This window comes from Notothenia rossii, assembly GCF_949606895.1.
Source record: "Notothenia rossii genome assembly, chromosome: 1".
NCBI classification, from domain to species: domain Eukaryota; kingdom Metazoa; phylum Chordata; class Actinopteri; order Perciformes; family Nototheniidae; genus Notothenia; species Notothenia rossii.
Genome location: NC_136912.1, coordinates 55,679,996 through 55,691,469, shown reverse-complemented (window position 1 = coordinate 55,691,469; position 11,474 = coordinate 55,679,996). Strand labels below are relative to the sequence as shown.

General features: G+C 38.6%; 2 protein-coding genes across 3 annotated transcripts; one reads left to right on the top strand and one right to left on the bottom strand.

Moving 5' to 3' along the window:
- Positions 1–532: 532 nt before the first annotated feature.
- Positions 533–3,980, top strand: LOC307019225 (uncharacterized protein; the record flags this gene model as incomplete). The annotated part of the gene is made up of 9 exons (XM_079649928.1): positions 533–684; positions 1,335–1,374; positions 1,602–1,669; positions 1,753–1,845; positions 1,956–2,266; positions 2,375–2,546; positions 2,696–2,869; positions 3,002–3,216; positions 3,328–3,980. The coding sequence occupies 6 exons, from the start codon at positions 533–535 to the stop codon at positions 2,527–2,529; spliced, it is 819 nt and encodes a 272-aa protein (XP_079506054.1). The 3' UTR covers positions 2,530–2,546; positions 2,696–2,869; positions 3,002–3,216; positions 3,328–3,980.
- Positions 3,981–4,085: 105 nt separating this feature from the next.
- On the bottom strand, positions 4,086–7,243 carry LOC307024554 (uncharacterized protein). Of its 2 annotated transcripts, none has more exons than XM_079658794.1 (3): positions 7,155–7,243; positions 5,281–5,499; positions 4,086–4,824 (listed from the first exon to the last, which is right to left on the bottom strand). In XM_079658794.1, the coding sequence occupies exons 1-3, from the start codon at positions 7,178–7,180 to the stop codon at positions 4,608–4,610; spliced, it is 462 nt and encodes a 153-aa protein (XP_079514920.1). In that variant the 5' UTR covers positions 7,181–7,243; the 3' UTR covers positions 4,086–4,607. The 2 variants fall into 2 exon arrangements, with proteins under 2 accessions (XP_079514920.1, XP_079514919.1); XM_079658793.1 differs by lacking the exon at positions 7,155–7,243 and adding an exon at positions 5,867–6,609.
- Positions 7,244–11,474: the final 4,231 nt, after the last annotated feature.

The window sequence follows — 11,474 nt, the reverse complement described above, 5'->3', positions numbered from 1 at the left end:
ATCAAATTCCTGTGTGATGTTGATAAAACAGGCACAAGTGGAGGTAATTTTAATTTTTTTATTTTTTGAATTAGGCTTAGGCAATGTACACTCTATATCTTATGAGTATGGGTGAGAACACTGTATGTCTCTCTGTTCTTTGTCATTGACGATTGATTGGACTCTTATTTCAAGCAGAGGCTACAGGGAAAAGCACACTGGAGTTATTTCGGACTTTCCGGAGTGTAAAAGAGAAGGAGAGACGAGCAGGTTGGAAGAAAAAAAAACACCATCAAAAGACAACCTGAAGGTTGTGAAGGTAAACATTTTTGCTGAGATATACTAATAATTTGCCGACAGTCCATTCTGTCCTGTATTTATAGTGTCACTGAACTAGTTAACAGTCGCCTATTTCATTGTTTCTCTGTAGATTTCAGTAGGCCTTATGAGGCTGAAAGATGGTGTACTGAAGACTGTAAGAGGAACAGTACTTCCCCTTTTGATGCGACCAGAGTCGGATGCGGAAGAATTGCAGAGAGCTGCTGAGCAAAAAATGAAGACATTCGACAGAAATGTACATGGTGGTCCCTACGTACTGCTCTACCCTGACGGTACAAAGATAACTAATATACCAGGAACAGAAGTACCCTTCACTCTAAACGAGTACAAAGAGGTAGTGGGGAAGGCCTACCAACGTATCACACTGTACATTTGTACAGCTGAAGATTTCTTTACATCTTGTAAGTAATTGTGAAATTAATTACCAACCAAGAAGAGCTTTTTAAATTGATTTGTTTGTCAAGGAAAGCACTCTGTGTTCTGAGTAGTCTAAAATCCTCTTATACCTGTTCTTGTATTTCACAGCTCAGGAAATCAGCTCTGAATCCAACTCATCGGATTCAGAGGTGATCATCATGAGTCCAACTTCTGCAGAATTCAATGCAGCTGATACATTAGTGAGTACTACATTTGTTGTATCTTAGATCGCTTATATTGTAAATTCTATCTGGAAGTGAAAATGTTTCTAGATTTCACATAGACGGCATATTTTTACGATGAAACATGTCCCAAAATAGCATTTTAAATTGCGTTAAATGTTGCAGCGTCCTGGCCTACACATATTATACAAACTTAAGAAAACAACTTTATTTGGTGCAGATCCCTGCAAAATCACACAATAATAATTTGTATGTTTTTTACTGAAAGTAATAATGTAAGAAGGATCATTCCCCCTGTCGCAAATCACATACACTATCAATCAGAATAATAGAATTCAATATTTATGTTCAAATGTGTTAAGCTCTAGTTCTGTCAAATTTCAAGTGTCACACTGATATATTGTTTTTTACTTCCAGGTATGGGAACCTGCAGTCAGGCAGTGATTCAGCAGCTCCGGTAATTGTGGCTCCTAAACATTGTCTATTGTTCACATTTAGCCTTGTCTGGAAATATTGTCACACAATTAATGTCTTAAACTACATGAAATAATGTGTCACACTGACCCAGAGATCCACGTTTGTGTACATTAGAATAGTCTTTTCTTTCTAAATCAGCCCTCTGATAGCCATGATTTAAAATACTTCAACTTACCTGTCCTATCCCTGTTATGGTTTGTGATTCAGGTCTTATTTTCTGACTCACAAGAGGGCCCAGGAACATCAGGAGGTGTGCTGGAAACTGCGTGCTATAGGTATTATACTTTCCTTTCTACAATTCAAGTATGTTTTATATGAAAACATCAACAATGTAAACTTGTGTATGTCAATTTCTCAGCAAATATACTCAGCTGTATGCGCCCATTGTAATAGAGGATAAGGATGACTCAGACAGTGTTGAGTGCAGTCATGACATTCCAGAGGATACAAAGTAAGAGAAAAGTTACCCTTACTTCAACTGTGGTTGTTATCTTTCCTGATCAAAAATGTATGCTATGGTGTACCATTTAACATGGTCATAATTTATTTATCTGATGACAGGGTGGACCAGCAATCACTTTCTGAGATAACTGCAAACCTGGCCCTAGAGATTGACCATCGAGCTGTCAGCAGATTTAACATCTCTCTCTCAAACATCTGGGATGGAGCAGTCAGAGGATTCAAAAGGGCAACATTCTCAGAAAAGAAAGACATCCTGGTGAAATTCTCTGACGATGAAGGGAGGTTTGAGGAAGGTCTCGATACAGGTGGCCCCAAGAGAGAATTCCTCTCCCTTCTCATGAAAGAGCTGAACAAACGGCCCATATTTGATGGACCTGTGGAGAGCCGCTACCTGGTCTACAATTCAACAGGTTCTGTTTTGTGTATAATGTTTTAAAAGAACCCATATTTCAACCTTGCAGTGTTTTCAAATATGGAAACTGATTTAATATTTCTTTATTCTGCATTATCTTGGACAGCTATCAGAGAGGATGAGTATTATTTAGCAGGGAAGATGATTGCTGTGTGCATGGTGGACCTGGTCCTAATTTTCTGTCAGAGGATCTGGTCAGCTACATCTCAGGGCAGAGCAGTTTCAAGGCATCTGTCGGAGACATTACAGATGAGGAGATAGGGAAACTCCTACAAGAGGTATGAGAAGGGTGTGAAATTCTAGAATAGGTAAAGAGAGAGTTTTGTCCACTTAAACCATTCTTTCAAGATATACTTCTGGCATTACCATTTTTTATAATTACGTGTCATATTTGAAATGTGTGGGACTCTGTTATCTCTTCTTTTAGATTCAGAATTCACCCTCATTGGAGATCCTTTAGGACTTGATGATACGGAACAGTGCCATGTTGCAGACTGCTGGGTGCTTCAGACATGTCAGGTCATGTGAAGAAAAAAAAAATGATAGTAGAGGATTACCTGAAGTGGTACATAATCCACAGGAACAACACTACAATCGAAAGGTAGGTTTTTGTATTTCATTGTTATTGCTAAAATAATTATGAAAAACGTGTTGCTATTGTCCTATTTTCTTGCTTACTTACTTCTACATGATGCACATGTATCTTTGCATGCATCTTTTAATTGTATTTTAGATTCAAGGCTGGACTTGAAAGTTTGCAGTTTCTGACAGCTCTGCAGCAGCATCCGACGGTCCTGACCCCTGCTCTCTGTCATGCCGATGTGAAGCTGTCTGCTGCAGAGATGGAAAATCTGTTCCAGCCTGAATTTAGTCAACAGGGAAGCAACAGAAGGGCTCAGGAAGAGAAAGCTATGAGTTACTGGGCAGATTATCTTCTCGATTGTGAAGGTTAGTCAATTTGCTCTTGTCTGATTTTTATACACACAGATTGTAAAAAGTTCCGGTGTTGATGTAGATAGTATTTACTGTCAATTGATTCCAATGTTCTCTACTTTTTAGAAAATGACAGCTCAGTGACCTTGGAGGAGGTGTTAATGTTCGCTACAGGTGTGCCATGTGTGCCTCCTGCTGGTATGAGTCCTCTGCCACGCCTTCAGTTCCTATGTTCTACAACGTCAACATTCCCAATGGCAAATATCTGTGCCAACATTTTAAAGCTTCCTCTTTTGGACACTTATAGTGCCTTCAAAGCCAACATGAACTTTGGCATTAATAATTCCCCCGGCTTTGGGTGCCTTTAAACAATTAAATAACTTGTGGTAAAAGTTAATGTTGCCACACACAGTACACAGTCCGTTGTTTTAATGTTGCGGTCTGTCAGACCAAAATGTTGTGACGTAAGAGAGATGTGAGTATTTTTCATGGCAGATTTGTCCTATTTCATATCTAACATGTGAACAACACCATACATTTGTATTGTATTGTTATTATATTCTCGTTAGGTAGGTAAGGTAGACCGTGGTTAAATCAAGAGTTCAGAACATGTGTTAAGATGTTTTACAAATATTTACATAAACAGTAAATAAAGACTGCAAAAGGCACCTTGTCGTGCAAATGTGCCAATTTTGTTTTGCCCATTTTATCAACATGTTTTACATGGACTTTGTGAAAGAGTAAAGCTGAATGACTCTTCATTAAATGGTTTGAAAGTGTTTCATTTTAACGTAAGGACTTGTTTTTCTACATATAGCATATATGTTACACACTCGCTACAAAGATGACACAGCTGTAGCTGGTTCACAAGATTTTATTCTCAGATCCACTGTGAAAACAGAAATAACAGTAGCATATGTGACTGATGCAATGAATGAATGTTATTGTTGATTCATCAATTTGTTATAGGCTGTGTCTGAAATCACTCAATACTCCCTATATAGAATTCCCTATATAAGGAGTAGGGAGTAGTGAATGATTGTGATTTCGGACACGCCTTGGTCTTTAAAATGTCAGAAAGTGAAGCCTCACAGAGAACAAATGAATCCAGCAAATATTCACATTTTAGAGGCTGGAACCTGCTTATATTCAAAACAAAATTAAAATCAATTACCAAAATATTAGGTGTATAATTTTCTGAAAACATGTTTTACAAAATACATGAATATGCTGTAGGTTTATTTAAACAAAGAAAGGCTTCAGTCTAATGACTTATGCAAAGATACAAGCTGAATATTTCACTGGAGTTATCTACTCAGAATTGCAGCATTCTAAATAATATTCAACCTACATTGGAAACTTGTAAACACAAAAAAGGTTCTGGGGGGCTGGTGGGGCAATGTATTCTACACTCCAGACATGTTTTTCATGGAAATGTAATTCTGAACAGCAGCTGTCCAGTTCACTGGTGGAGCCAACCCACTCCGTCTTTGCAAGTCCACAAAATGCATCTCCAGATTCTCATCACCACACAAATTGTACTGGGATGATGCTTGCATGATGCCATCAAAGTGGTGTAGGGCTTCCCAGGACACTGGAAATCCACACTCCCTTCCGCCAAACCTAAGACCAGTCGTAAATTGAAACAAGTGATTACAAATGGATCATTTAACCCCCCAAACATGCTAGATAAGCATTATAACTAAAACTCCATTGAGTCAGTTCTTCGTTAATGAAATCCTAAACAAAGAGCTTTGACTTGAGAAGTTAATCTCAGGTTGACAGCAGCTCTTTCAGTCAAATATGGTCATTCTACTCACTTTCTAACACAAGGTACTTTTTGGAATTGAGTAAGATAAATCGACAGAATAGCTTTGGATATCTTCTGATTTAGGTTTTGTGTTGGAATCCATTTTTAGTCGTTTAAGACTTGAAATCATTTTTGAAATAATGAGTTTTCAGACTAAATGAATCACGTTATTTATCAAGTGACAAACTTGTCATATTGGGCTGATACACCAAATTATATGAAGTCAGATATATTTTAAAGTAATATTACCAAACAATTTGAATACAAACGTGTGAGGCAGGTGGTACATGGCATCAGGTTTACCTGATGGACACTGAGACAGGCGAACAGGTCGGATGGTGTGGTTGTTCCACAGCTGTCTGTACTCATCGAGGTCTTTTTGTAAGATGCCCAAAAACACATATCGCAGCAGACACTTGTGCTCATGGCTCCCATTGAAGAGGTGCCTCTCTCTAAGGTCACTGAAGAGCTCGATCCAGAACTGAGTCCTAATGGTGGAATTCAAAACTTTTGTATTTCATGAAAAAAAGACAACTTCAAGTAAAAAGTCACAATATTTTGCTAAATAGTCACAATATTTCTAGAGATGTTGTACATTTCTTGGTGCGCTCCTACATTATTTCATTTGGGAGCACATAAACTCCCTTGGGAAAATGTTAGTGTACAGCTCTAATGTAATTTCACAATTTTTTCCATCCAGATAGATTTAAAGTATTTGGGCACCTCTGTGTACGTGTGTGTACACACGCACGTGTATACACACACGTGTATACACACACACACACACACACGTGTATACACACACACACACACACACACACACACACACACACACACGACCTTAAAAGGCTATACCTTTGCTTTCTGAAGAAAGACCACCAACTCTCGATGCGCTGGTTTGCAATTGAGGTACCATACATGTGACTGAGGGCTCCTGCAAAATCATCTGTGTGTTGAGATCGTAATGTGCAGTTAATGGCTGCCATAGTGCCGTTTTCAGTTCCACAGTCAGTGCGAAGGCGGGCTGGAAGTAGTCCAAACTCCGATACACACTGCAAGTAGTAGGCTACTGCGCAATGATGCCCGGATCGTTGTTAGTGCTGCCACTCCTGAGCCACATAACTTTCCTTGAAAAGCCGTCGATGCAGCCACTGATGGCAATACCAAAGGGTTTAAGTTTATCATATCTATCAGCATGCCACACTTGGTTTGGTCCTGCTGTGACCTATCCCCTTCGGACAAACCTTCGCCTGGAACGGAGTTGAACACCAGATGGATCCAGTCTGGAAATCGTCTGTCTAACATCCTCCCTTTTTACTGTCAGGTGATACTTTTGTTGCAATGTCTGCCACATAGCTCTGTAACCCAACAGCCGACCCGAGCCTCTCAGTTCATGTGCAACAGTTTGGTGTACAGTGCCAATGGGAGTGTAGTCTGTCCTTCTTGTTAAGCCAGCGTTCTGTAGCCTCCTCTTTAAGGTCCTCAGACTAAGAAAAATGTTGTGTCTTTTTTCTAGAAAATCAAGTATCACTTCATAAGCATGTCCCTCCGTGAAGTACTTGTGGATGAGGCCTGCCTCGATTCCTTCATTAGATTCTGTGACTGAAGGGAAAAGACAACAGTGTCATTAGGAATTAAACTTAATAACAAAAAACCTATTAAGAAAAAAATGAAAATGTATCAGTAATGAGGAAAATACCTGAAATGTTTGATGCATAAGTGTATGTTTTTAGTATGTTCAATGCTTGAATAATTCCAGACATGAGGAGCAAAAAATAAGAGAAATAAACAGGCAAAGGACAAAATATTGGGATACTTACATAATTGGTAAGGATAAAAATACATATCAATCTAGAGGTAGCGAACAAAAAGGTACCCTTTTAATGCCTGTATTTGTGCATAAACGCATCAGAAGGCTCAACCCTCAGCACATGAAGGAGCACATAATTGGTCAACTTTGGTATTTCACCTGATTTTTTTACTTGTTGGCATTTTTTTTTTATCAGTAGTTCTAAATCATGTTGAAATTGCCATGACTGACAATAATATGTGTATAGCATATATTAAAATGGCAACAAATCATATACAAATAAGACATTATCACTGTACTGGTGAAATTCTTGACTTTTAAGGAGGAGCTTACCATCTTCGAGAAAGGGAGCCAAACATTCAATGTTGCTGCCACAGGAGCCGCAAAACCTCCCAAAACACCCAGTAGTCCCACAATATGGACAATACATTGCCTGTGGAAAAGGAGCAATGTGAATGTTATTCATTTGCAATGAAGTAACAGCTACTTGGTAAGCTATTGCAGCAGGTAATGTTACCTGCAAACAGCTGACACTAATTTAACAGCAGATATCAGCTGCAATCACTTAATATCTGAACCATGCATCTACAATGTCAAAATACATTAAAAGAAAAAAGAAAGATTTAAAGCCAGTACACTTCTCAAAGGAAGCACGTCTTGGACAGGATAGAGACCCTTCTCTATCTCTAAGCAGGATAAGAGACCCTCATTTATCTCTAGACAGGCACATTTAGATGACATGTTGATGGAGTCAAGATTGGAGAGACAGCAAGCGCATTTCGTGGCATCTGCGGGCAGTGGCAAGTACTTCCGGCATCTGCCACGGAGGCCGCTACTCCGTGGTATCTGTGGCAAGTATATGCCACAGATGTGGTATCTGTGGCAAGTATATGCCACAGATGCCACAACTTGCCGTGGCAAGTATATGCCACAACCATGCCACAACTTGCCGTGGCAAGTATATGCCACAACTTATGCCACAATTTGCCGTGGCAAGTATATGCCACAACTTGCCGTGGCAAGTAAATGCCACAAGTTAAGAGTTAAGAGAAGGTTTACGGTAGCTGCCACTCGCCTTCCGTGGCAAATGCTGATATTTAAACCCGTATTTATCGCGTAAAATGTCGCTGTTTTGGCATGACTTTATTGGACTGAACTGTACACAAGACTGATGATCTGTTACTGATGGTCCGATCATATTTTTCAAAAAGATTAAACATTATATGTTCTATAGATTTTACTTGGAGAACGTGGTTTGTTAAAATAAATAAACGTGCTATTTTTATGATAATACTCAAGATATATTATTAGTAAGTTGACATAAAGATCTAACATTGTTGACCAGAGGTGGGAAATAGGCCAACTTGTATACTCAAGTACTGTACTTGTGATTTAGAAATAGCCTACTTGTGCTTTAGTTGAGTATGTAAATGGTATATTACGTAGTAGTTTACTTACCCCACTACAATTCAGAGGTAAATTGTGTAATTGTAGCCTACTCCCCTACATTTATTTAATACGCTACCTTTAGTTACTTACTACAGATTCTGATTAATGATGATACATATAATCGAGTCTTAAATCAGACTTTATAGTTTCTCCTGGAGTAAATTCACAAGATACCCTACTACAGTATTAGTTAAGAGAAGTTTTACGGTAGCTGCCACTCGCCTTCCATGGCAAATGCTGATATTTAAACTCGTATTTATCGTGTAAAATGTCGCTGGACTATCACAGGACTGATGGGCGATCTCTATTTTTCAAAAAGATAATAAATTATCATTTATATTAAATTTTACTTGGAATAGCCTACTTGGTTTGCTAAAAATAAACAAACGTGCTATATCTATGATAGTAGGCTAAACATAGGCCTATATTGTAATAAAAAAAGAAATATTGGCAAGTGAGCGTTGCAACGCAAGCCCTTGGCAATTGTCGCTTCTTGAGGGGAGTTTCCACTGCTTGCTACGATAACCAGGTGTATTGTTACTAGTAAAGACAAATAATTAAAAAATAAATATCTGTATTGACACAGCAACGTGTACAATGGTGTTATTAGACTTGGCTACAGACTTAGGGCAGCTGTAACTGATTGCATTTGCCACTGCTAGTGAGATGCTAAGATTTATATTTTATAAATGAGGCAAAGGACAGTTATATTTGATTGTACACATGTATAAATGTGTTATTTTAAATCCAGGCATATGTACTTAATTTGTATTATTTTCGTTGTTAATAAACAGATTAATGTCATTGTATCTGTTTTGTTGTTTAATATTTTAATTCTGGTTGAACATTTTTATTTAAATGCTTCAGATTATTCTTATTAGATATTGATATCAGTGAATCTAAACAAACCATGTTATTCCGTTAAGACAATCATGACAGTATATTAAAAATCGAGACACAATGCATGCTTTTTTATCCACCCTTTTATTGCGTTTTGAAACTGGCGAACAATTTATATTGTTCGAGTTCTTGACAGAACGCTGAGTCATGCTCATCCGTCTCCCCTTGCCAGCTTTTCAGTGCTTGTAGGCTTTGCGCTTGGTTGTCCTTATCCTTATAGCACAAGTAGGCTATTTCTAAATCACAAGTACAGTAGGCTACTTGAGTATACAAGTTAGCCTATTTCCCACCTCTGGTCAACAATGATAGATCTTTATGTCAACTTACTAATAATATATCTTGAGTATTATCATAAAAATAGCAGGTTTATTTATTTTAACAAACCACGTCTCCAAGTAAAATCTATAGAACATATAATGTTTAATCTTTTTGAAAAATAGAGATCGGACCATCAGTAACAGCTCATCAGTCTTGTGTACAGATGAGTCCGATAAAGTCCTGCCAAAACAGCGACATTTTACGCGATAAATACGGGTTTAAATATGAGCATTTGCCACGGAAGGCGACTGGCAGCTACCATAAACCTTCTTGTTCTTTTATTTGCAGCACCCTGGCCTCTCAGGGCCACCGTAGTCTTCGGCCATCCTAAACTCCTAGAGGCCTACGTCTCTTTGCGGTTATTTTTATTTTGAAATTCAGTTCCTTACGGATGCCAAAAAAGCCAGAGATTATGGAATTAAACCAATAAATAAAAGCAAGGATAATTGTGTGTTATTGGTGAGTAAATAACAGTGTGTTATTTTGAAAAGAATAACAAATTAGAAGGAAAAAAAGATTTAAAAATACAGATTTCAGTATTCTGAGACTCTGAGCCCCATTTATTTTCCTCACAGACGGCAACAAAAGTCCGAAATTATACGATTTAAAATAAAAGTAATAATTGTGGCTTGATATTGAGTAAGAACATGTTTTTATGAACCACACAGCTTCCGGTCTTCCACGACCCGACTGGAGAAAAAGACTTGCTGCAGGCACGAAACACATTACCAGTAGAAATACATTGCTTTTAAAATCGTGCTGTGCAACGCGAAAAAAAGGAGAAAATTGTGTTGGTGAACACGAATCAATAGATTAAAAATCGTGTTGGTGAACACGAAATGCCATGAGACTGGGTTGTGCATTCACACCTAATAGTCCGTTTTCTGGTGCGCAGAAGGCTCGGTTTGCGTTCACACGCAAAACTCAAACGGACTATAAACTTTAAACACAAGTCATGTGCACGGAAATGCTGTTCAACCATTGGTCAGACATTAAGGGGGTAAAAACGCAAATCCCGGCAATTTCTACCGGAGCCTCCGCCATGGAGCATCGGCACTTTCGGCAGGTTATACTCATGCTGCTGTTAATCTGGAGATCAACAGAAACTAGCGGCCCGCGCATATGATTATATAATCAGACAACGTCCGTTAAAAAACATTATAACACATATAATGAGAGACGTTCTGCAGTAAGGAGGGGCGTTTCACCGATGACAGGTGTTCTTACTTTTATGTAGCTGACGGAGAATTTTTACTTTACCGACACTGTTCAACACTTCATTCTGCTTCACTCTTTAACTAAACAACCGCGGATGTCTTGAAAGAATCTTTTGCTAAATATTTTTGAAGATATCCGCGTCCTTGTGACACGTAAATACTACGCTTCCGTTTTGGTGCGGACTGCGTTCAGACCAGCAATGAACCGCTCCAGAGTTCGCAAGCAAGCGCTCCGAGACCACCTATTTTAGTGGACCAGAGTCCGGTTGTTTAGTTCACTTAAGAGGTCTCGGATTGTGTTCACACCGACCCAAAAGAACCGCACCAAGCGGCTAAACGCACCAGGGTTTGATTCAACCGGACTATACAAGGCAGGTGTGAACGCGCCCTTGTCAAAGGTTTTGCACAGAGTGAAAGATGTTTGTGTTTCGCGATATATCAGAAAATACTGCATTCAAAAAGTCATTTCCCTTCATTTTTATACTGATAAAGTGTGATATAAATAATGTACAGGTTTTCAGATTGCTGTAGTTCACTAAACAGAGACATTAACGACATGTTTGGTGTTGAAAATGTCAGAAAAAGTGAAAGAATGGGAGATAAATATCCCCAAATCTCAAAATTGTATTATATTTTGTATGTATTTGTGGTCCTCTTTTAGTTGAGACACTGTAGGATGCTTCCGGAAAAGACCAAACACTGGAAGTCTTTTAGTCGCCAACGTGTGTTTTCGAGACACTGATATTAACGGGGAAATCCTGCAGGACTC